Raw genomic sequence first — 26,892 nt, forward strand, 5'->3', positions numbered from 1 at the left:
GATCACTGCTATCTGAAATGCTACAAATTTGTTAAATTTATAAATGCTCTGGAAGTTTAGAGATGAAATGATTTGGAGAAAAGTGGTGTATCATACGCACATTACTTATCATTGCTGCTAATCACAGCAAATAGGCATGTGTCCTATTCTAGGCTGGGGATTCTCAGCCTCCTACAAAGGATGGCCAACCCCAGATCTTGCTCATCTGTGCCTCTGGCCTCAGGAATCACCAGTCAGATGCTTTGCTTTTCCTTTAAGCAAGAACTGTGGAAGACTGATCAGGGAGGGACCAAGAATTCCTAGGTTGCCCACTTCTCTGGAAACATTTACCAAGTTTCCGGGAAGGTTCTGCCACTCTTTTTGAGGATGCAAAGCCCTGTGACTGAGGAGTGACTGGAAGGGATTTCTCGCTGTTTCTATGCATCAGTCCCCTGCTCCTCGTTGCCACCACAGGCCTTCATGGAGAAGGGGTTGCTGAGGACAGCACATGCCTTGCTTGAGTACTCAGCAGGTGTTCAGCCCGAAACTGGAAACACGGTTTGGAATAAAACTACAGCTTGGTAGCTGAGTAAGGAACATGACTATTTCATTTTAAAAACCTTTTTCCTTGTACTTCAGTTTTCTCACAGAAGATCATTTTCCCTCAAGAACTGCCTTGCTAGGTGTTTCTTGTTGTACCTCTAAACGATCATTTTAGTTTAGGCTGGGGAACTGTTTTCTCTTGGCCTCTAATACTGGATCAAGCTCCCTTTCTCTAACTAGAGTCCCAGATGGAACACTTCAAAGCAGACGGTGCTTTGCTGACCTCAGACATCTTGAGCCTCCCACACTTGCTGGAAATAAAACATCCTAGTGAGGTATTTATTACATTAGTTTGAAAACATTTTTCACTTACACGAGATCTCACACACCGAAGCAACAATCAACTGCAAGCAATAAATGTTTAATGAGTTCTTTAGCTAGCCTGACCTTTGAAGATACTTGTCTTTTTAAGTGATCTTTTAATTAAGTCTTATAACCAATATAAAAAGGCTAAGAAAATGTTTTCACTAAAAAACTAAGAAGAGTGCTACTTAACCAACTATTCCTAAGTATTATATAAGAGTAATAAGGAAAATCTGCCTTAATAAAGGCTTATTAATAAAAGTAGCCTACTATAAGTGCTCGCTATGGACCAGGCACTGTTCTGGTGTTTTAAACACGAACTCTCTAGTCCTTATTATGACTCTGAAAGGCATAAAAAGCAGACTCAAATTTGTTAAATGACTAAGCAGCGCCATAGTTAGAGTCAGAATCAGAAAGAGAACTCAGGTCTTCCTTGTTCTTGCCTTGAATTGAGGGAAGGAAAAATGGGAGGGACCTCCAGGACACCACACCCCTGTGCTTTAACCAGAGGGCTTGCTTTATATACCAGTCATCCACTTAAGACTTCATCTGAGGCAAGTTTTAACTTGCTTCAAGATGTATTTTTTATTTATCATCTTCTTTTGTGCATGGCAGATAGGTCCTAGAAGTTCTGAAAATGCTTGAAACAAAGAATGCTATAGAGCACCTGTAGTAACTCTCAACCTTGGCTCAAACTACAGCATGTTGCAGGAGTCATTACCAAAAAGGGCTTGGAAGGGCAGCCTGAAAGACAGAAGGGTTTAAACATGGGCCATGCCCCCCCTAACGCAGGGAGCTGGTTCACACTACTAGTTATGATGTGCCAAACTGTGAACTGAAGAGATGCATTATCATACATTTGTTTGTTGCTGCTGCTTTTCCAGTTGGAAGATACAGAGTCGCTTTAGGTAGCTTCCATTTAATTTAACATTTATTTTCATTTTATATCCAGACGTCACATTTTCTACATTAAAATATAACCATGCTGACTCCCCCCACCCCCCAGAGAAAAAAAGTGAAGAACTTTACACAACTTGAAAGATGGAATGCACAGAGTAAGAAGTTGCTATTGCACCCAAGTAACAAAGGACACAAAGAGAACAAACAGTAGACACGGCAGAACTGCATAGAAGATAGCTCAGGGCTCACATCAGAAGGAGCAGGAAGTAATAAACTCTAAAGCTTTTCAATGCTATCACTTGTGCCGCAAGATTACCCTGGAAAGGTAGAGATAGGTTGGAAAGCAGTACCAAATCAAGGACTTTCCAAAGGCTGCTCTCTAACAGAGTTTAAAATATCCATAAACATAAGAGCTTTATCCTCCCAACCTTGCCTTCAGTGTCTGGTAAACACTTTAGAAATGTAAACCACTGTTAGCATGTCAGAATGTAGACGAATATAGGTTTTTCTTTCTTCTTTTATTGTTCCCTAACTCTTTCCAAGCAACAGTTCTATTAGTTGTTTTAATTATCTGATTCCTCTACATGGAAACCCAGTAAGGATCACCAAGACAGTGCATCTCACTGCTATTAGGTAAACACGAGCTGTGCAAGAGTTGCATGATTCTGTGTGTTACTCACAGGGAGAACTATAAGACACAGGAATCCCAACTCATATGTAGTGAAGAGGAAAAGAAAACTCCTTTTGCTAATCTATTCATTATACAGGCAAGAGCAAGTGGACAGTGAAAACTGCCTGCTTAGAGCTGCGGCACAGACCGACAGGAACACCAATGATACACAAGAAAATACTCAGTAAAGAGCCTCTGGGCTCTTCCAAGAGACTTCTTTGTCAGACCTGATCTTGCCCCTAATTTACAAACCAAAGCATTATAACTTCAGATAGTGATACTCTTAAGGGGGTTGAGAGGTAAGGTCTAGAAGACCCAAATGATGAGGACACTATGTACAAATACATACATCAATAAGAAAACGTCACCTCCATCCCTGCAGCTACTTTAAACAAAGCACTGAAGATCCAGATTTTCTGAATAAGGGATATTTTAAAGTCTGTTAGCAGTTTAAAACATTGCAACACTGGCACAGTATGTTACCTATTCTTTGTTTTTAGTTACAGGGTAACACGGTAAACTCCAGCACAATGGTGGGGGTGGAAGAGTGCGAAAGGAGAAAATAGAACCAGTATTTCACAAGAAGTACCAAGTCAAGGATGAAGCAGCAGCTAATGCTTTGCTGAGTCTCGAGGGTAAAATTCGCTCAGGGTGCTCTGAGGGATCCTCTTCAGCATTTCTTTGGGGAAGATTCGGAGCAGTTGCCAGCCAATGTCCAAAGTCTCATAGACAGTGCGGTTTTCGTAAGGACCTTAAGAAAATTGAGATTGAATTAATAAAGGCAAACTACTTCCATCATATCACTGTTACTCAGTATTTATTCTGTTACATCACTAGCCGTGTGAGCATAAAATATAAAAAAGGAGGAGACAAAACATAGGACTCTCAAGACAGGACGAGGCTGAATGTGGAAACGCAGGAACAGACAACAAGCACCATCGTGAAACAGAAAAGGGCTAGAGACGGTGGGTAGACTAGTGGTGGGAGGAGGGTTGAGCTGGGCTTTGACAGTTGGGTAGGACACATGAACAATGGAAACTAGACCCAGTGTTTTGTCCAGAAATAAGTGAGGAAAGCAGTCTCCCTATTTACACAGGAGAAAATGGTGAACTTGAGAGACTAATACAGATGCTCAGAATGCCTTAAATGCCAACTGAGCTCCTGAATACAGGCGTGGCTCAGTGGTTTTCAAAGCTGTTGTTACTTTTAATAGCAGGATCATCCTCATCCCCCAAGTAAATCTTATTCTTCAGCTAAGAATCAAGAGTGACTAGAGTTCTGGGTTTTTTTTTTTTCTAGAGAAAAACTTCACTTTTTTTTTTTCTTTAAGGTATTGAGTTTCTGCATTAAAAAACCAACAATCATGTATATTTTGGGGATTTTAATATTAATAATGTCTCACATAATTAGAAAAGTGCACAAATCCCAAGTGTACATAGCTTCATGCATTATTCCAAAGTAAACACACCTGTTGTAACTACTCCTGAGATCAAGAATAGAACAGCACCAACATTAGCCAGGGTGACCAGAAAGAGACCAGGCAAAGCAGTTTGAAAAGGCTACCTATGCTGTGTGACAAAAACCATTACAGCTTTTTAGTAGAAGGGCAACCAATAAAATCAGTAATAAATTTGCCCTGTCAATGGTATAGAAAGAGTCAGGGAGACTGGTGCAAAGGCTGTCGTTAATGACCAAAGATAATGGAACAAAGGCTTGTACTAAGCTTTAAGACAAGTGTGATACGACTCAGAGTGGTCAGACACCAGCAGCTTCAACATTACCCAGGAACTCACAGAAATACAGTTCTCTGGCCCCATCAGATCTACTGAATCAGAAGCTGCCTTCTAATAAGATCCCCAGTTGATTCAAAAGCATATTAAATTTGAGAAAGAAAGCACTAAGGCATCGTAATGGGGATGAAGAGAGAATAGGATAAGGTATTTTAAAGGAGAACACCACAAATTAACAAATATTTGACCACTGAAGAGTAGCCGAAGGAGATTAAGACTAATGCCCAGTGGCAGTCCTGAGCTGGGTTAATTAGGACAGCGATCCTGCCAGAGGCAGACAGAAATTGAAAAGGAAACTGCTAGGCAGGAAGCCGGTTGAGAAAAACTTTGGTTCTGACCATACTGAGCCTGACGAGATGGTGGCATAAACAATAATGGTATCCCTCAGGCAGTTGGACATGTGGGATTAGAGCTTTAGAAAGAGCTTAAGGATCAAACATAGCAAGTTAGGGTCCACAGCACAGTGAGAAGCCAATGCAAGGGTGAAAAGCACAGAAAGAACAGGTAACTAGCTTGTTGGAATGTTAACAGTTAAGCAAGAAGATAAGAAATGAGAAAAGGGGATGAAAACAACTGAATCAGGAAAAGTCCCAAACCCCCAGAGCCAAAGGAGATCATTGCCAAGAAGTTATGAGGACAGAGAACTGGCCAGTCGGGCAGCACAGCAGAAGGCCAGTTGGAAGGCGAGTTCAGAAGTGCACAGAAGAAGGAAAAAAATGAGATGGGAGCTAAAAAACTAGATAATCAATTCAGACCTTCCCAAGATGTTTAGAAGGCAGAGGAGAAGGGGCCCAAGGGTTACAGCAAAAACATGAGAGGCAGCTGGAAAACCTCTTCTCTAATCACAGCGAAAACTGTATAGAGACCAATGTAAATTCATTCTTTCAGATTGGGAAAGAAGTCCTCAGAAGGACATATGAGGCTTTTTATGTCGGTAAGAAAATAGATAATCTTACCCTGAGCAATGAAGTTCCTCTCAAACTTCTGCAGAAATTCTAAGTAAAGAAGATCATCTGAGGTGAGGGCTTCTTCTCCCACTACAGCTTTCATGGCTTGAACGTCCTTTCCTATAGCATAGCATGCATACTAAAGAAAAGAAATGTTTATGAGAACAGAGATAAGGTTTTACACATGTTGACAGTAATCTGGGATGTATAAATGTATTGCTGTAGCTTTCTTCACAAGAGACCATGAAAGGAACGTACAAACACAATTCACATGAAGTTCAGATGGAAGTATCAGAAGGATTTTATTATAAAGTATTCTCCCTCAGAAAGGAGACTTCAGTCATGCAATACAAAAGCATTATTAACACTGCAAGAAATACACTTCCTCAATGTGTCAGTGAGCTTACCCTTCATAGAGCATTTGAAAATCAGAACTCATAGTTAATTCATGGAGAAATCCACCTCAAAGTCCCATTCAGGAAAAATACTTGTGGTATTAGTAGCTTTACCATTTCTACTCTGTGGTACTTCTCTTTATTTGTGTTTGGTATGTAATCTCACATGATTGTAGAAATCAAGGATTTCATAAAATATATGAATTTGTATCCTTTAGTGTTCTGGTGATTGATTGCTTAATACGTTAAGCAAGAAATATGTTAGAGTAACCTTTTAGGAACAGTCTATAATCATTAATAAAATTGCTAATAAAAAATTGAAATGACCTTACGGCTTAGCTTTTCACTTATATACCATTAGACATGGGTTCCAAGAATATTATTTTTAATCTTGATTAGCAGCATCTATCCTTATGAGAAAAAGACTACTTTGGTTCTAGTGCGTGACTACAGATTCCACAACAAGCCTACACTAAAATTCTACTTAGATGGGAAGAAGAAAACTGTAAGGAGAAAGAGGTGTAAGATAGCAGAAAGAATGGACTGAGAAAGCCATCCATTTCTTTCAAACACCATCCTTAGAACATACGTACCAGCTGGTTAGATACATCAGCATGATCCTTTCTGGTCATACCTTCTCCGATAGCAGACTTCATTAACCGTGACAGTGAGGGCAGCACATTAATAGGTGGGTAAATCTTGGGTACAATGTGAGGAAAAAAACCACAAATACAAAATTCAAGCTTTACTGGTAGAAAAGCATCTGAAATTAATTACTACCCCTTAAATTACACAAAACCGCCGCATTTCTTTTCTAGATGAATTCTAATATCTTTTCTTGGGAAGAAAAGGTAGTAAGAACACTTTATGGAATAATATTTCTTTTGAGAATCAAATCCAAGAACGAAATCTTTAAAACAGCACAAAACTATTTTGAAAAACTGTGAATTTTCAACATCTGCCTGGTGCTACCACAGTATCAAGTCTAAATGATCTTCTGAATGCTGACTCAAAAAAATCATATACAAAATAAAAAGATTAACAATAATTCCACCTAAAAGCTGATTCTAGAAGCCAGCGCTTATTACAGAACCATCAATAATCTGTTTTTCTATTAACAACAAGATTGGCAGATTACATCATCAAGGAATAGAATACCCCCAAAAAGTTCTCTGAAACAACTGACTCCATTTTAGGGCAACTGACTCCATTCTAAGGCACAATAAGAAAAGTGATCATTCTTAATTCTGGCCCTCTGCCCTCACCAGAATATTAGTATACAGAAATCACAATTTTATAGCCATATTAAAAACAATCAAGTTGATACTTGCTAAGCAACATAATGCCAATGAGCAAAATCAAAGTCACTATGGAGTACTGACAGAGTACATCTGTAAGCTTCACAGCATCACTCAAACATCAAATACCTGTCTGTTGTGTAGTTGTCTGTCCACATAGATCTGCCCCTCTGTAATATACCCAGTCAGGTCAGGGATGGGGTGAGTGATATCTACCAGAGGAAGACATACGATGTTAAGCATGGCATTTTCAGTTTATGAGTTTTAAAGTAGCCATCTCATATAACCAAACCCACAGGAAGTCAATCTGTATTACCTACCACATTACCCGGAAGAGCACTAAACAGAATAATTTTCTGTGATGACAAAAATGTTCCTGTGTCTGTGCTGTCCAGTACGGTAGCCACTAGCCAAATAACACCTGAAATGTGGCTAATGAAACTGAAACACTTAATTTCAAATTTTATTTAATTTTAATTAACTTGAACTTAGTTAAATGTGGCTAGTGGCTACCATATTAGACAGGTTAATTTTGTTACAGCAGTTATACGTGTTGGCACTGTGAGAGAAACTAGCTGCATAAAAACTACTAGTTCTCCTAGTTATATGCTCTCTCCTTGAAATACCCATAAAATTCCATTTTAAACACAAAGTTCCCTTACAGAAATCCCTCAGATGGATATGCAACATTTCACCATGCAAAATAAAGGATGTTAGACAAGAAAAGTAAAACTACTTAGGCAACATCAAAAAGGTCACACAAAACAATACATTTCTAAATGTGTTAAATTACATAAAGTAATTTTGTAGCTACTTCCTTGGAACGAATCCTTTTCATGCCAGAGGCAGTCCAGTGCAACAGTTGGTGTGAATTATGAATTCAGACCACCTGGGTCTAAATCTATCGCTTCTCATCTTCATAAATTACTTTTTACCTCCCTGTGCCTCAGACTACAGCATCTGCTCAAAGTTGTTGTGCGGATCAAATAAGTGAATATTTATAAAGCACTCAGAACAATGCTCAACTACAGTGAGTTATTACAAAAATATCTTATAAAAGTGCTTTTTAAAAGCTAAAATAAGGATAATACGGCAATAACATCTGAGGAATTCTGAGCAGTCTCATTCCAGGAGCCATCCTGAATATACACTCAGGCCCTGCAGTGCGTACGTCACAGACACAGTAAAACAAAGTCATTTCTAACAAGCCTGGGTGAAAAATTCTGTCTCTGAAGTCTTGTGGCATTTACTATCTGTGCTCTTCACTTGGTACTTACCATAAGCTACCTTATATTATTGGTTTGCTCACGTAAAAAATATCCCCAACCAGACTGAGTAACTTACATTAAGGAGAGACCATAAATTCTTTTTTAAAATTCCTTACACTTAAAACAATGTCCTGCACACAGCAGGCACTCAATAATACCTAATAAATAAAAATTAAAGCTTTAATTACAAAGAAAATTACTTTTTTCCCACAAAAAGATAACGGTAATTATGGGTAATTTTTCAAATAAAAAATTTTACTGAAGTACAAATAACTAGTTAAGGTAAACTCTTGCAGGATGAACTCTCAAAAGAATTTCAACTCAAAAAGGTAGATGGTCTTCTCTCTTATAATCAAAGTCCCTGCCAAAGTTCCTGCTATAATCCAAAAACCAAAAACTTACCATCGTTAGGCATGGTGAGAATAGGGATTTGAGTAATAGAGCCGTTTCTACCTTCCACTCGACCAGCACGTTCATATATCGTAGCTAAATCTGTATACATGTAACCTGGGAAGCCTCGTCGACCAGGAACCTCTTCCCTGGCTGCTGACACCTGACAGTAAATCAAGGAGAAGAATATCACATACCAGAATACACAAGGTAAAGCTCGCTTAGAGCACATTTGATGGCAAATAACAAAGCTGAAGATCCCATATTGTTCATTTTAAATACTGCCTTTAAGAGATGATTTAGAAAAATCTTCTAACAACATAAGTTCAAATTATTCTGCAACAAAAATGCTGACAAGGGCGAACAGAAGCTTTTTGTAAATCTTCCAATAGCTTGAGAGAACAAAATCTGCTTGCAATTTGACAAATCACAAAAAGTTAATTTTAAAACTGAAAGAAGATCCTTAGTTCACAAGGTTTATTTCATGTTGTGGAACTAGCCATATTTACGTAAACTCATCCCAAAAAGAACAAAAGAGAAGAAAATGTACACCAGGAATCATTAGTTGCACTTTGTATACATTATTTAATTTAATCCTCACAACCCTACAAGGAAAGTTGCTAGCCCCAATTTACGAGTAGAATCAAAGGTCAGATAAACTAGTTTCCCAGGATCACAAAATCAGGAGTCCATTCCACTGCACAAAGTAAGAATAGTAATAACTGATCTTTCTCTTAGAGACATGCCGGCTAGAATACAGGTGTACATATTAACCTACAACCACCAAGAACCCAAAGCATTATTAAACACAACTTGCTACTTTGGTACTTCCAAAAGAGTGTGCTACAGCAGTGCTATTCAAAGTGGGGTCTGCAGACCAGCTGTGATCGATGTGCAGTGAGACAGTACAAAACGGGAAATAAGCACGTAGAAACACGGAAATATGGCAGAATAATTTTATGTCTACTGAATCTAATAATGATAAAAAAATCTGGGTTTGTACACTGTATATCTATTTTTAAAATTTCACTTTTCTAAAAACTCATTTTTATTGTATCTTACAAAAGTACTGGTCTGTGACAGATGAGGGAAAAAAACTAGTCCTTCCCCAGAGTTAGTCCGTAACAGCACTGTAGCAGAGTGAGACAGGGTGATAGATCTTACAGAATTTAAAGATAGACAGACATTTATACAGCATATTTCTTCAGAAGTCTCTTTCCTCCCTTTTTACATGCTTAAAAGAGTAACATACTCAAAATTTCAGGAATCTGTATTAGAACAAACACTCCAAAAGAATTTTAATATTATACCTGAATAATATTGGGTTTTCTGAAGGAAATAGTTTTGTAGAGAGCGTTGCCAGAGTATGGTCTTTATTTAAATAGTAACATTATTAAAAATGGAATTCTGAAAGAGGTTAAAAATTGGCAGTCTGGACAGAGACAGAACTACCTGGGAGAGTACTTGAATAAATAGCTGGCGTTATTGACTCCCTTCTACAATCAGTTCTCGGAAACGGTGACAGTATGACGAACAGGCTAATGATTTACATCTTATCCTCTAATCTAATAATTTCCACCAAGTTGACAGAAAAGAAGCTGTATTTTCCTTTCTGATTAATGAAGGTATTCTACTAACATATGAACAATGAGTTTAAACAATATGATTTTAAAAAATGAAAACTTGCAAAGGGACAAGATAACCTTGAAAATTAAACCATTTTGTTTAATAGAGGAAAAAAAAAATTTACCTCTCGAAGTGCTTCAGCATAAGAACTCATGTCTGTTAGAATGACCAATACGTGTTTCTCACATTGGTACGCCAGAAATTCAGCTGTGGTTAGTGCCAGGCGAGGAGTGATAATTCGCTCAATACTGAAAAAGAACATTAAGTCCTAGGTCACTCAGACCAAAAGGGTGAAAAAAAAATGATTCTGGAAATAATAGTAGTTTCCCTTTTAAAGTTTTAAATTAAGGAGAGTAAAGCAATTACTTCTTTAAAAATTCTTATGTAAGTCACAGTTTTATTATGTATTTATATAAGAATGACTTAGTGCTACAAAGTTAAATTGATTATTTTATAAATGCCCTATAATTTCTCAGAGCTGTTAACCTAGAAAAAACACATTGGAGAAACATATCTCCAAACATGCTGGGTATATTCTGGAATAGAAAATAGGATTATAATCCGCAATACAAACTATAGCAAGCCATGAATGCACTAGGTGAGGGAAGGGTGAGAGAAGACTTTTATAGGCAAAAAGGGAGAGGTTCACATAAGCTGCTTGGAAACAGAGTTCACTGGTTTTAGACAAAGTCAGATTTGTCGTCAGTTCATTAGTTGAGATGCTGTTACTGGGCACTTCCTTCTCAGAGCTTCTTATCTGAATTACTGTTCTAAAGAATGTCTAGTGATAAGCCTTGTACAGAAACAAAGCAGGAGACGTGTGAAGGATGAGAAAGATGAGAAGGGATTTCTGATGGGTTTTAGAAAGTTCTCCCAAAACAGTTCTTATCTCAGACAAGCAAACATGAACTGTCCCCTCCTTTGTGCCTTTCCCAACCCTATTTTGTCCAGGTCCAACAGAAAGTGAGTTCATCACCTTTCATAGAGCTATACAGTTTCTCAAGACTGAGGGGGAGGTGGGTGGTGCCGAGGGAAAGAGAGAGGGAAGAAATGGAAGCCAGATCTCTCAGGTGAGAGGAAAAATCACTTATGGAGCATCGACTGCATGCTAGGCATTTATACACACGATGTCATTTAACACGTGCAACAACCCTGTGAGACAAGTGTTCTCTTTTACATCTTATGAGCTTCACAGCCTAAGTAATTTGCCCGACACCAAATAACTACCAAGAAGCAGGGCTGGAACTTAAATACAGGATTACCTCATTCCTAGGCCTGTATGCTTTCATTATAACATTTACCTGCCTAGTCTTACATAACATTTTTGACCCTAAGTCTGGGTGAACAAAAAGAAAATAGCTCTATTTACTCACGTTGGGTCATTAGCCAAGTTCAAAAAGAGGCAGACATTGTCCATTGAGCCATTTTCTTCAAAGTCAGATTTGAAGAACCGGGCAGTTTCCATGTTTACCTAAAAAGCAATGACTTTATCAGCACTGCGAGAAGAAAAATTTTCAACATTCTTTTTTTTTTTTTTTTTTGTCTTTTTCGTGACCGGGACTCAGCCAGTGAGCGCACCAGCTATTCCTATATAGGATCCGAACCCGCGGCGGGAGCGTAGCTGCGCTCCCAGCGCCACACTCTCCCGAGTGCGCCATAGGGTCGGCCCTCAACATTCATTTTTGATGAAGGCCAAGCTATGGATCTGAATTGTTCCTTCTTTTAAAGTTTCAAGTATCCAAAAAATTTTCCCAAAACCAACAGACTAAAGTGCCTGCTTTAGGCACAAAGTGTATTATTTTTAAGTTTCAATCAAATGCTTAATTTTAATTCATTTTTTAGCTAAAATGCCAAGTTGAAACTTCTTTATCCAGAGATAAATTCAACTATGTTTGTGTATACTACACTGTTCTAATAACACAAGTAATTAATTATATGTCATACTAAAACAGAAAAAATTTATACTTACACCCATAGCAGCAAATACAATTGCAAAATTTTCCTCACTGTAGTCTACTACATCTTTGGATTTCTTTACCAAACCAGCCTGGCGACAGATTTGAGCTGCAATCTGGTAAGGATTGTAAAAGAACTAAGTTGAATTCTAAAATAACATTTTTACAACAAAATAACTTTTATCCTAAATTTTTTGGAATTGTGATTACAAATTAAACTGTATGTTTTAGGGAACATACCCAACAAAACTATTCTGTATTTTTTGCAAAGACATGCAAGGGTAAGCAAGAAGACAGATATGATGAATAAAGATTCAATGTAATTGAGTTATACAAACAATAACATTGGCTATTTACTTTGAAAACCCTTTATCTGGTTTCTCAATAAGCAGTGATGCATTTAGAACTTCCTCCCTGTTACTTTTTAATATCAAACAGATCACAGTTCTCACCTCATTGTGTGGTAACCCAGCAGCAGAGAAGATAGGAATCTTCTGCCCCCTAGCAATACTGTTCATTCCATCTATGGCTGAAATACCAGTCTGAATCATCTCCTCTGGGTAGATTCGACACTGAGGATTGATTGGCTGACCTAAAGCATTTCCGAAAGGAAAAATTTTAATACACATTATTCATGAAGGAAGTAGAAATCAAATTAAATTAAAAATAAAAAGCACCAGAAGATAAGAATTATAGAAAGCATTTCTCTCTACTCTTAAAAAAATTAGTTTTTTAAAAAAAAATCTGAAACTTGAAATGATTTCTTCCTTTAGTCTTTTATAGACTCTCAAAACATGGTAGCAGAACTCTCAAGCTCCTAAAGAAAAACAAAGGTACAGTGAATAAGAGAGAAATCCTAATCAAAGCCATGGTTTTACCATATACATTTCAGATATATCCTCGATATTTTACAACATCTTAAGATATCATATAAAATTTTAAAGATTTCCAGGGGAAGTTAATTTATAAATAGTAAATAAAGTAACTTATAACCTACGGTGAGCATTAGTTATCTACTCAAAATGACATCACAAAAATCACTATCTGGCAAAGGTTCAAGACAGAGCCTATTCTCCCCAAAGCACAGAAATTCATTTACTGCTCCTACCCATGATATCAAGGAAGTCTTCAGCCAGTACAACAGGACCTCTGTCAATGGGTTTTCCTGAGCCATTGAAAACCCGACCTGGAAAACAGTTAACAAGACAGTACAGAGTAAACACTGACTTACAAATGTTCATATTTTTTTTAGACTTTATGGAAATATGTTTAAAAGGAAACAGATCTCTGATCAGAATGAATAATAATATCCATTTACCAAGCATATCCTCAGACACTGGTGTTCGGAGAATATCCCCAGTAAACTCACAGGACGTTTTCTTGGCATCAATACCTGAAGTCCCCTCAAATACCTGTCAAGAAAAAGAATTAATCATGATAAAAAAGTTTAGATCATGGGCACTTACATTTTATTTGTCTGTTAAACAGCCCTTAAAAAGTAAAATACATAAATTATACTATTTTTAATGTAATAAACAAAGAAATATTTATGGTGATGAACCAAATTATCAATCTTTAGACCAAGGGTCACACTGGCAGGCCAAATTTGAGAAGCAACCTAAGAACATTTTTTACATTTTTAACGGATTGCTTAAAAAAAAAGAAATAAGAATATGCAAGAGACCTCATGAGACTCCACAAAGACTAAAAATTTACTGTCTGGCCCTTTACAGAAATTTTGTCAACCTGTGCTCTAAACTATTTTTCAGGGGAACTTGTTATTTGAGAAAACCATCATTTCTCATAATCAGATAACATTAAAAAATAGAAACTATAAGAGACAATTTAAAGGAATAGACTCATATCATTTTGATTTCATCTCATAAGCAGTGAATTCTGCTCTTCATCTCTTTCCTTCTATGTTTCCATCTTTTCCTTCTATTTTATCCACTTTAACAAACAAAGCCATTTTACCAGTGGAGTTATTGGACTAGAATGGATCTAGATGGCTGACACTGAGCAAGAAAATATACAATAATTTTTTCCCCTGCAGCCAGTAATCAATCTCCAAAGACACTTACACAATAATCACTAGAAAAAAAACAAGTAATGTTCCTTATGGGTTTGTGATTAGGAAACAGTTCAACTGGCCTGGTTTTTAAAGTGATGCTTACCTGAACCACTGCTTTGGAACCACTAACTTCTAGAACTTGCCCACTTCTCTTGGTGCCATCTGGTAATGTCAAATGTACAATCTCAGCATATCTGGGAAACTAGACAGGAAAAAATAAAGGGTCAATAATCAACATTTTAAAAGCTCCCCAAATTGCTCTAAATGCTCTATCTCTACCATAGCGTGTATGCATGTGTGATCCACTCCCCAATACACACAGTTTATGCTGAGAGAGTTTATAATATCCTCAGGCAATTTAAGTCCTTACATAACACGGCCACATATACCAGCAAACACAGCATAAGGTACAGAGAAAAGGGTCCTAAATCAATGAAAACATGGCAATTAAATTTTCTGCTTTTCCTCTATGTTTATGTTTTAAAGTTTTGAGACCATAGAAAGGTACCAAAATTACAAATAACTATGTTCCCACCACTCAGAACTGACGTTTGCTTTCTGGGCTGTGTGCATGCCATCACCTGTATGCCAGGCATGAAGACGGGAGGAGTGGAGGAAGAACTTAATGTTCTTAATAATGTTACTAAATAATAATTACCATTATAATAAAATAGTTCTCAAATCACCCCCTCAATCTAGTTCTCTTAACCAGATATGTATCTAATTCATTTTTACTATTTTAAAATACATGCCTCCAAAAATATAGTTTAGTGTTTTATTTACATAAATGGCAACATACTACATATATCATTCTGCAACTTGTTTTATTTGACATTATGCTTAACATTACATTACTATTTGTTGTTAATATTTACCTTATTGACATAACTGAAAGATGCATCACTTTTCTGTGTGATGGGGGGGGGCCCGAACACCTGCCAATTAAACTATGATGCACCATCATAAGGATTGTAATGCCCTTGGAGATGTTAAAATGTGAATAAATGGGCATCTTAGAATTAATTTTAAAACAGTTCAGATGCAGTTAAAAGAAGTCAAATGACTATACTACATTTTATTCAGTTGTTCTTCTACCAGTGGAGTGAGTTCAAGGTTGCTGCAAAATTAACACTAGCACAAACATGCTGCAATGCATTCTTGCATGCGGCTGCTCCTGCAAGTGTGCCTGAGTTTCCCCCTAAGGTATCTGGTAGGCTACATACAGGCTATGCCCATTTTCTGCCAAACTACTCTGCAAAAGGACTGTATTAATTTACAATCCCCCTAGCAGTATAAAAAATGTACCCACTAATCCCATCTTTGCCAATCTTATATTTTTAAATTTAATTTTTGCCATTGTGATGAACTAAAAAATGGCATCGTTTTAGTTTGCATTTTCCTGAGTTCTACTGATACTGAGCATCTTTTCATGCTCATTACTGCTCATTATTCATTCATGTTGTTACTGACAACTCAAACCTCATTTCCTATGAATTGCTTATTAATATCCTTTCCTCACTTACCAAGTGAATCTGTCTTTTCTTATTAATTTGTAGGACTTTTACAGATTCTGGAAATTAATCCTTTTGCATATACCTTCTCCCAGTCCTGTTTCCTGTCTTTCAATTCTGTTTATGGTATCTTACCATACAAAAGTTTTAAAAGTTTTGAAACTGTTTATGTAATAAAATGAATTGTGGTCCTTTCTGATTTTTGCCTTGTGTGTCTTATTTAGGAAAACCTTCCAACCTGAATTCATAAAAATGGTCTTCTATGTTGTCTGCTAATAGGCTTGCTTCATTTTTCATGTTTAGGTCTTTGATCCACTTGGATTTATTTTTGGTATCTAGTTTTACTTTTCTCATTTTCATTCTTTTCCATATGGAAAACCAGTTGCCCCAACAATATTCTGAGTAGCACAAAGTGTCCCCATGGGCCCTGTAATGTTGCATTTATCAAGTCAAATTCTCATGTGTGAAGAGAGTTGGTTTACTGAGAAGAACATAAGCTTTTTCTAATTTAATCCATGAATGTGCTCAATTACACTGTTATATTTTTTAATATTAAATCATCTTTGTATTACTGGGATAAATTCTACCTTGTGATAATGTTGTGATTTTTTACATAGATATTTTTGCTGATACCTAACATGTGAATGTATTTATTAAGAATTTTAGTATCTGTTTATAAGTGAGAATAGCTATATTTTTCTTTTCTAGTACTAACCTTTGGTTTTGGAATTAAAGATATGCTAGCTTCATAAAATGAGTTGGGTAAGCAGCCCATCACCTTCCTCTATTCTGATACAAGAGAAGATTTTCTCTTCTTTGACCTTACATATATGCTTTAAGTTAAAAACAAAAGGCCAAAACAAAACCAAAAAAAAACCCATTCTAAATTTCATGGTATAAACCAATTCTTTTTACAACTACATAAAACTTATTTATCAGTTTTTCCTCACCTGGAGCTACACTCCAAAGTAACATTCAATGAAACATTTTTTTCTTTTTTTTTTTTAGTTCTCTTGAAATTAATTCTTCAGAGATGTTTTCTAAGTCTTCCCCATTACTGTATCTCACAGCATCCTGATGCACCTTTCACAGCACTTACTAACTACACAGTTATGTGTCTATCTGCTTCTCCACTGCACTACGCTTCGCTGGACGAGGGCCCATTCTCATTGTTTACCATTCCACTTTCTGTGCTGCGCTCAACACTTAACACACTGGAACTCAAATATTTTTTGAGCTGTTTAATAGTACACTTACTAATATAAAAATTTTATCTTTTTAAAATATGAGCCAAAAAATTTTAACAAAGAATATGGGGGGGGGGGGAATAAAAGATAAACAAATAAGGCTTCCTAATATTTTACTCAAAAAATAAAAGTGTACACTCTGTTCTTTCACAAACGTTTATGGGCACATGCCTAAATCTTGTACAACCTAAGTGGGATATACTGAGGCTTTGAATCAATCTGCAGATTAGTATGAAATTCACCAGGAGGTAAACTTGCTAGGCTTTATCTCAAGATTACTTTGTATAAGTAACCTGTCATCTACAAAAATATTATCTCAGTAATAAAGCTGAAGAGACAATGCACTTTACCCTTTCTTTTAAGAAACGTTTCTCAATTAAGTTTCTGCTTTGAGGGGGGTCACATGCCAAACATACACCCATCACTAACTTCTGTCAACAAACTAGTAATTGTGTGCCTCTCCCCTGATCCACCCCAGTAACACCAATGTAGAATTACTGTTCTAGAAAGCATATTATATAAATTACTTTCTCTGAAGATATTTTGATCATAGAGCTGAGGCAGGAATCTTAGTCCAGGGTATCCAATTACAGACTATACTCTATGCCTCTCTAAGATGATAATACCAGTGTTTATAATTCTTGAGTATAAGTATGGCTAAAAATGTAACATGTAACTAAAGAGCCTTACAACAAACTGAATAAATAAAAACTGTGCTTTAGGGTTTTAGTCACTATTGAGATAATCTGTTCTCGTCAGGCCCTCAAAGATAAAAGTAGCATTGTTTGTTCACTCAAGAGCTGAAAATTTAGTAGAGAAGATAGGACAAATGGATAAAAAATAACTGTAACACATGGCAGTCTATGACAAGGGCTATAAAACACCATATATCTGAAGAGCATCCTGCAGGTTATAAAATGCACTCATAAGTATCACTGCTGTTGTTTTTCCTCTTAATAAACCTATTAGGCAGAATTGACTTTTTTTCTCCTTTTTTTCTTTTTATTTTGCAGGCTAGGGATTCACACAGAATACACAGTAGATCCAGTATTGAAATCTGATCTTCTGACTTGCAGTCTAAAACTCCTGTCCCCTATATAGCACTGACATTCAAACCAAAGAATGGCTTAAAAATTACAACAAAAATTTAAAGTGTACTAAACAGGACTTAATGCCACATTTTTAACTAAATAAATAGTCAGACCATAACAGATAGTGGTATTACCTTAACGTGATCCAAGATCACAAGTGGGCCATTGACTCCCGATACTGTCTTGTATGCTGGAAAGAAACACAGAAGAGTCAGCTTTAGACAAATAGCACAAAAGCCCAAACTGACTCTCCGGTATTATCAAAAAACATCCCTCTGCTTTATCACACCTATTATAATATGGCACACTCAAACAGCTACAACATTTTTCAATGAATTTATAAAATATGCCTATTCCTGTACAACTTTTCATGATCCAACATCTAGCAAAAAACATCCTGAATCCTTACTATGAGTAAGTCATTGTTCTATATACCTGGGATACAAAATCAAGGCACAGAGGGGCAGACCCTGCCTGCCTTCAAAAGTTCATAGTCTCAGGGGGAAGGGAGGGGGTGGAGAGGAACGGGTAAAGGGGCATGAAAATCAAGTACAATGTATTTTGAGAAGTAAAATTTTAAAAAAAATTTAAAAAAGAGATAATCATTCAGTCTGTTTCAGCAAGTCCAGTAAATGAGAGCTCAATGCCACACACTGAGCAATTCATTTTTCACCCAACTATACTTGTATTGAAAATTGAGTCAAACCTGTCTCCTTATATTTTAATTCATCAATGTCAGTTCTTCTAGAAGAACTCTCAAGAAAAAGATGAATTTCCTTTCCATGTGACGACCATTCAAACTCTCTAAGACTGCACTGTCCAATACAATAGGCTCTAGCTACAAGGTAGCTACTTGGGCACTTAAAACGTGATTGATCAATATTGAGGTGTGCTGTAGGTGTAAAATGCAATTAGTACAAAAACAAAGAGTGTAAAATCCCTCATTAATATTTTTAATGGATTACATGTTGAAATATTTTTAATATATTAAATAAAATACATTATTAAATTTTTAAAAAGTTCATAGTCTCATGTAGGGAAGGGGGTTAGAATGTGATGAGATAAGGTCTCTAACTGAGGTGTGCAGAGGCTTATGTAAGCAAAAACAATAATAGGTCTACCTCGGAGAGAAAAGGAAAAGCTTATGAGGCAGCACTCAGCTAGGAAGATGAGGAAAAGAAAGGGAATCCTTAATAACTTTAAGCAGAAGTGACAAAACTCAGGAAGAAATCTGAGAAAACAGAGCCTGTAAGATAAAAGCCATGATTAAGTGGTGTCATAAAAAACTATGGGGAAAAGAGCTTTGTGCAGAAGGGAGTGGACAATGGAAAGAAAGGCCAGGGGACAAATAAGATAAGTATCCTTTTAAAAAAAAGTCAAATGTTACCGCCAGGTTTGAGACTGATATTTTCCACTGCAAAGTATGCCCTAGGAGTAAGCTGCTAGCTAGTCTACTGTGTAAGGTACTACCCAACTCCTCATTTTAGAAAGGAGGTGGCCATTGTTCAACCCCATTGCACCTTCCTCACAAGTGTAATGGTAATCAGGTATAAAACAGAATACTCAGGAAGAGTAATTCTAACAGACAACTTCAAAATTCACTAAATTTCATAATGAGGACTGCTGAAAAAAATACGTAACATGCATTTTTGAAGAAAACTTACTACAAGGCCTAAAACTATTATGAAGCTGTCAACTAATTGGGAATTTTTCACTTGCATGATTTCTTCTGAGGTCTTATAATGAGCTTGGACAGAGATTTCTGGTGTGTACTCCCAAGAATGAGGAAACCATTTAATAACCAGTCTGTCCACTAAAGGGGCTTTGGAATTTAAAACCACAATTCCTTCAGTCTAAGACCAGGAAGCAAGCACCCTGGTACAAATGCTGAGACAGAGCAGGCAAACACCATCAAGAACCTCCATCCTTCATAATAATAAGATATTTAAATCCTGACTTCAAATATTTGCTTGAATATATCAGAAACTGTTATTGTCTCAACAGAAGCCCCCAAACTGAGTTTTTGTTTTGCTTTGTTTTTTTTCTTTCTAACCTTAGATAAAAGGCAAGTTACAGTTTAAAAAAAAGTAAGCTATTTGAATGGATAATGTAAACGGATTAATCATGACCGTAAGACTACTACAAAGACTCCATTTGTCACATTTTCTGCCACTTTTACGAAAATTCTTCCCATTTTAAAATAATCTAATACTCTTTAAAAAATATATAATTCTGACCTTTTAAAAAATTTCTTCATTGTTCTCATTTTAAAAGATTCCAACCATTCTGTTTTTCAATGACTTTCTAAAATTGCTATGTGGAAATGGAAAGTGAGCTACATTAAAAATATAGAAACACAGATATTTCCAAAACCTTAACCTAAACAGTTGGGGGTGGGGTAGGGGATCTAGTTTTGAGATTTACAATAAACTCTACTTTGAATAAAATGCAACATCAATAAAATCCATCAGGTTCTTAAAATTCCCCTTACTTTTTAAACAAGATTTAATTTCCTTTGAACTTCTAATCTCTACAACAACGATGCTTCAGAATCTCATGTTTAAAATGCAAGCTCATTCCAAACTATGAAATTTTGCCAGTCATAAGAAAAAGCATGACCAAGAAAAATAAACACTAGTCATAGCTTTTCCTGAATACAGTGAATCAAGTTGACTTCTGCTACAGAAGACAAGATTCTACTTCATCAAAAGAAGAGTCTCTAAATTTGCAGCAATGTACATACTAGCCTTTTAAAATGCCAGTAAGTAAACATGCAAATTAGTTGATTAACACCAATACCACCAACACACTTACTGAGTACTTGTCAGGAATTCTCATTTAACGTCTATAACAGACCATGAGTTAACTATTATTATTCCAAGTTTTAGGAGAGAAAATTTATTCTCAAACAAATTAAGTAACTTGCCCAAGGATCCAAACCTAAATAGTCTGACTCCAGAGCTACTTGTTCTTCACGGCAGACCAAATTCTAAAACTGAACTGCTCCTTTTTGTGTGGTGGGGTACACTCTTGTTGCAAGAATTATGTAGCCATACCACCCAAAATAATTTCACGAGTCTGCAATTTTAGCTATGAAATATAGGTTATTTTTATTATTTAATGCATCAGGCAGTACTTCCCTTGTGTCCACATTTTGTCACTACTGCAAAACAATCTTTCTGCAGTGGAGTCATAACCACTGGAAGAGTTTAAGCAGAGAAGAGAGTATCTGATGGAGGTGCTTCAGCAGTTTTCCCTCATTGGAAAGCACAAGAAACATGACACTTCCAATACAAATCAGAGGTTAAACATGCTTGGTTTTAATTAAACTGACATATAAAAACTAAGCTAATAGAGCTGGCCATTAGCTCAGTTGGTTAGAGAGTGGTGCTGATAACACCACAAGGTCCACGGTTCAATCCCTGTAGCAGCCAGCAAAACAAAACAAAACAAAACTAAGCTAATAAATGTTATAACTACCCAATCCAAACCCCCCACCGCCTCCACCAAAAATACTACCAAACTTAATATTTGGAGAGTGCTGCATGCTTTTACAGATCATTTTCAGATAGGCTATCTGATTCTATCTTCACAAAACGTTATGAGGTATGCATGGCTGAAACAGTCTCACTTTATATTTATGAAACTAAGGCCCTGAGAAGTTTCCTACTAAGCGGGGCAGCCAGGCTTGTAAATGTTTTTTTCCCCCCTTTAATTCTAAGATTGTTACTCTATGACACTATAACATTTCTGAACTTTAGTCCCCAGTATAATTTAAAAATATGGAGATCACACAGTTCCTAGTACTTGGAGCTACAAGTAGGTACTAGAAGACAATTTATATACAAACTATAGCTCTCTTCCATGGTAACAAAATTACTTGAAAAGAAAGTGGAGTAGAGAACACTACCTTTTATCCCTTGACAATATTTATTCAGCCTTCCTCATTACTGCCATTAAAAACCCAAAGCAGAGACATCAGTTTAGAGTACACTGTCAAAGACATTAAGCTGCTCTTCAAAAAAGTCAAAATGCATTCATAAATTACATATTTCTATTTACCAAAATAATGACCACTCTTCTCTTGAAAATTTCCAAATGAACAAGAACTTGAGTCCATAGGTAGGTGTACAGAGGATGATCAGAATTTCTGACAACATAACAGCTGACAACATAACAGACATATGCTTACGTTACATACTTAACACATTTTACAACCTAAACATCTTATCTTTGATTCTGAACTATCAAGCAGGAAATAAATATTTATGGAGTAACATTTAAAAACAAAAATCTACAAAAGTTTTAAGGATCACATATTCTGTCAGATGACATCCTCTTCCTCCTGCAGAATGAGAGATTGCTCAGCACTACTAACGCCACTTAATGATTGTGAAATATTCAAAGAGAAAATTTTACAACCATTGCATAATAGAGTCCTAGTCCTTTCGTCTCTTCCTTATAAGCAAAACAAAATCCCAGAGCAATCTCCTTCTATTGTGCAAGAACAGTAGAGACCCACAGCCTGAACAGTGAGCACTTAGAACTTCAAGTTCTAGAAGAAAGGCAAGAAGATTCTTTTGTTTAACTTTCTGCTGGGGCTAGCTCTATTTTATAATGTAAGAAACTTAAGTGAGTTGATCTAGGGTCTCAAGAAAAATAGAGATCATTGAATTCAAAATATGCAGCATCTAACAACTATGTATATTATAGAAACCTGCTCAAAGTTTAAAAGAAAATCAAACTCAAGTGCTCAAAATTATTTCCTAATTTCAAGTCTGAATATCTTACCTTCCATTTCTTTTAAATAACCCTATAATTCTGAAGTTGTTTTTAAACAGGATCTAATTTGTACAAACTGCCAATATTACCCTATTCCTTCCTTCAAAAAATACACATTAACTATAACATACCACCTTACATGGTATCATCATCATTAATTACAAAAATTAAAAGGTTGATCAATATTTATTCAAAAGCAATTAAAACTGTTAACTAGAATTAAAAATGTAGCAAAATAGGAAAAAGATGATAATCAAATGCAGTTAGTTGTTAGCTTAAGCATGATATCATTTATGCTTTTTAGAATAACCCAGACACATGAGGGAAACTCAACTAGGTATTCCAACTCTCTACTCATCCATGTTAAGAATCTATGCCCTAAACTATTAGAACAACGGGTTTAAATGAAAGTTATTCAACAATAACAAGACACCTTCTATGTGTCAGGCACTGTGCTAGGCACTGGAGATACAAAAAGGATCCCTGACCTCTAAAGGTTCAGTTTTAAACACTATGATGCAACAGTTTTGTCAGGAATAATCTCATCTGGATAAGTTTTTCAGTCACTGACTTAGCACACACAGAATGCTGAGAAATCATACTTATCTCCCTTAAGGGCTTATAATCTTAACGAGTACTGTACTCTTTAAACAATGTCATTTTTTTAGTTGATACTTTCTGGATTGACATCTAATGATTAATTTATACAGAAAATGACTACTGCACCCTCAATAACCTTCTTCTAGAGGTACCACTAATGTCTATCTGTTCTGCCCAAAGAAAAGCAAAACATACAAATGCAATTTATAAAAGACAATTTGTAATTATTAGGTATAAGTTTATTGCCAAATTTTATGTAAGAATGCAACATCTGTCAATTTACTGAAACATTTACTTCACCTCATACAAACCCCCAACAAGCATTCTCTAATTCCAACAAATCCCACTGTAAAAGGCCCATCTCAGCAATCCACAGAATCAAATGTGTTCTTCTTCCTCATGCTGCAGTGCTATCACATGACCCAGTGACAGATCAGGATGGGATTAGTCAGGCTGGAGAGCACCCAGACTATAACCCTTCCTCTGAAATTCCTTTTAACCAATGAGCCGCCCACAAATAAGCACTTTGGCAATTAACCAGTGCAAATGCACTCTCAGCACTTGGGGAAACATCAGGTGCTTTCCCAAGTTTTTAAAAAGGCTCATCTCCAGTTCCTAAGGAAGCTGAGGTTTGATGCTACACAACTGTACTCTTTAGTAATCAAGAACCATTTGTTCCGGAACTGCTGAGATGTCCACTTAAGGCCTTTTCATAATCGCAACACTTAAACAAGCCTATGCATATGTGTATATTATGCATATATGCTACATATGGGCAAAGCTGTTTGGCTTCCCCTAAAGAATCAAGTTTGGTTAACTGGTCAATAAATGAGGAGGCAACAGCAGAAAAAAGGCCTAGCGAGTTAAGAAACTCATATTTTTAGTTCCTGCTCTAGCAATAATTAGGTGTCTGAAGCTTGGCAAGTCCTACTCCTCCCAGAACCTTAGGCTTTTCCCCTGTAAAATGAGAAGGTCGGACTAGATGACTGCAGGGTACTTTTCAGCTGTAGCGTTCTCTGATACCTAGGTGTCCTCCCGCGGAGCAGCCCTTCCACCGAACAACAAGCCGCATCTCCCTGTGGCTTTGGGCCTGACCTCCATCCACGAAAGGCCTGACCACGTCAGCGATGGCACTCCACCGTCCGCCCTCGGTGGGAGCTTACCACCTGCCGGAGGTCCTCACCAGTGGGAGGGGATGGGAAGGGGCGTTCCCTCGACCCCTAGACATCCAAATGAAGTCGGGGAAGATTAATATCGGAGTGACAAGAAGTGGCTCTCAGAGACAAAAAGCAAGTGCCTGGCAATGCTCCAGCTTAGGGAAGCTGGAGAGGGAGCAGCAACAGGAACCCACCAACCCCAGGAAAAACTTCCCGTTGGTGCTCTTGCCCTCGGCCAGCCAACGTCAGGAAAATGTAAGGTATATGCAAATCTCCTTCTACAGAGACACGTGGGTCAGGGTCGGGGGAGATGCGGAAGAGAAAACCAAATGCCACCCCCCACCCTCTGGCTGAGCAGGTGAGCGGGAGAGAAGGGCTACGCTGAAGAGCACAGGCGAGCTACGTCTTGCTCTGATACTCACTGAGGCGAGGCTGGGAAATGTAGTTCCGGGCAACTGCCAGCGCCTGCTCCCGAGCTCCCAGCCCTGGCCCGCTGGTGGACACGGGCAGCTCCGGCGCGGCCCCGTTCACAATCCCCCGCATCGCCCGCAGCGCCATCTTGTCTCCTCCGTCCCGACTGGCCCCGCAGCAGGGCCGCGCAGGCGCAGATATACCAGGGTGGCCGTGCACCCGGCTCCGCCCATGCGCGCTGCGGAGCCTCAGCTTCGCCCCGCCCTCTTCGCGGCTCGCCTCCCCCAGCCTCGTGACCCGGCTCTGCGGCGTGGGCGGGGCCGAGAGCGCGCGGCTAGAGGAGCTGACCAGCGTGCTGGGCGGGCGGGCGCTGGCCCGGGAGAGGGAAAGGGGAAGCGAGAGAGGGGCCCGCAGAGCAAGGCTGGCCTGCAGCGGAGAAGAGGCGAAGGGAGGAAGAAGAGACGCAGAGGAAGGCGGGAGGGGAAGGGAGGAAGGCAAACGTGCAAGGAAAGGTCAACTGATGTCCACTGTGCAGTGGCATTTCATGACGTTGAGTGAAGAGAACTCAAGCGAAGACAGCTGCTTTGCAGAGAAACACAAAACCTATTCCAGTGATTATTAACATGGGGTACTATGTGCCATTCATTTATTTCACTTTACTATCTTCCTACCCAATTCATTCACCGTGTGAATTCAACAAACATACTCTGGCTGGTTTGAGGGCTCGGGGAACGGCGTGGAAGTGTAAAAGGAACAGTTTTGCAAACTGTTCAAGGGATGTATGCAGCTGGCTGTGGAATATGATAGCCCAGGCTTGAGGCCTGAGCTTTGAATTGACTGTGGTGAGAAGGGAGAGAGGAGCTTTGCTGGTTTTGGGGGAGGAAAAGAAAAACTGTTGTGTTCTGGAATCTGTTATGTTTCCTGAGAAATATTCAGAATGAGGTTTCTATTGGACTGTATGTAAATACCCAAGGAGAAGGTATCTGGGCTGCACTGAGATAACATTTGTGAGTTACCATCATGTCAGCAAAATGGGAATGAAAAAAGACAAACTGGGGTGTGTAGAGTGGGAAGATGCTAACAGCTAACTTTTAAGGGATCGCTAAGATTAGAAAAGGGGCGAAGGAAGCGTATTCTGCAATCAAACGTGAAATGATGTTAGAGTTTGAGAGAACCCAGGCCATCTGTTCAGGCGGCCAAAAGAAGAGAGGATTTTGAGTAAGGACCTTTGTATAATGTTCTGAAGAAAAGGCAAGTAATAGGAGAACTAAAGTATCCATTGTATTTGGCCATCAGAAGACCATTGTGATATGATGGGGAGATAGATGCTTGATGGAGGAACTTAAACTTTTTTACATAGAAGGAAATTTTAGGGTTTGAACTGTACGTAATAGTGATATACTACAAATGATGTGAACATTATTCAGTTATTTAAAGTCTATTTCGTGTGCATCTCATTTCCATGCTCTTTGATGTAAATGGCCACAGCCCCCTTGTACCACACCACTGAAGCAAGCATTCCTTAATTATGAATGATATTGTGCAGTATTTAGTATATTTTCCAGTTAAAGAAAAGAAAGGCAAAATAATGAGACACAATTTTGTTTTAATTCATGAGTCTAACTATAATTTTTATGTTTAACTGATATCCAAAATTGGCAAGAGTAAAACGAAACAGGAATTTTCATACTTTATTGATAAGACCATGATTAGTATGATATTTAGAGTAACAATTTGGTGGTATGTCACTCAGATATTTCTCTGCTAGGAACTTACCTTATCCTTAGAGAAAAAACTATGTATATATACTCAGTATATGTGACAAATATTTTCAATTATATATGATACATTATATCAACATTATATACCATATAATATGTGTGTATATATGTATGTAC

At 37.5% G+C, this 26,892-nt stretch overlaps 1 protein-coding gene across 1 annotated transcript; it reads right to left on the reverse strand.

The window, feature by feature from the left end:
* Positions 1 to 1,802: 1,802 nt before the first annotated feature.
* On the reverse strand, positions 1,803 to 25,158 carry ATP6V1B2 (ATPase H+ transporting V1 subunit B2). The gene is made up of 14 exons (XM_063085992.1): positions 25,006 to 25,158; positions 18,179 to 18,234; positions 14,299 to 14,397; positions 13,443 to 13,536; positions 13,233 to 13,310; positions 12,577 to 12,716; positions 12,139 to 12,240; positions 11,543 to 11,640; positions 10,294 to 10,417; positions 8,556 to 8,706; positions 7,015 to 7,097; positions 6,181 to 6,285; positions 5,202 to 5,331; positions 1,803 to 3,206 (listed from the first exon to the last, which is right to left on the reverse strand). Exons 1-14 carry the CDS (start codon positions 25,139 to 25,141, stop codon positions 3,067 to 3,069), a joined length of 1,536 nt encoding a protein of 511 aa, XP_062942062.1. The 5' UTR covers positions 25,142 to 25,158; the 3' UTR covers positions 1,803 to 3,066.
* Positions 25,159 to 26,892: the final 1,734 nt, after the last annotated feature.

This window comes from Cynocephalus volans, chromosome 2 (genome assembly GCF_027409185.1).
Source record: "Cynocephalus volans isolate mCynVol1 chromosome 2, mCynVol1.pri, whole genome shotgun sequence".
NCBI lineage: Eukaryota > Metazoa > Chordata > Mammalia > Dermoptera > Cynocephalidae > Cynocephalus > Cynocephalus volans.

Excerpts from the sequence above, each read along its gene's own strand:
- ATP6V1B2 (XM_063085992.1), bottom strand. The coding sequence starts at position 25,141 with ATGGCGCTGCGGGCGATGCGGGGGATTGTGAACGGGGCCGCGCCGGAG. Across the intron at positions 18,235-25,005 it reads CATTTCCCAGCCTCGCCTCA|CATACAAGACAGTATCGGGA; the intron begins GTGAGTATCAGA and ends GTTTCTTTCCAG. Across the intron at positions 12,717-13,232 it reads AGACTTCCTTGATATCATGG|GTCAGCCAATCAATCCTCAG; the intron begins GTAGGAGCAGTA and ends GAAATGCTTTAG.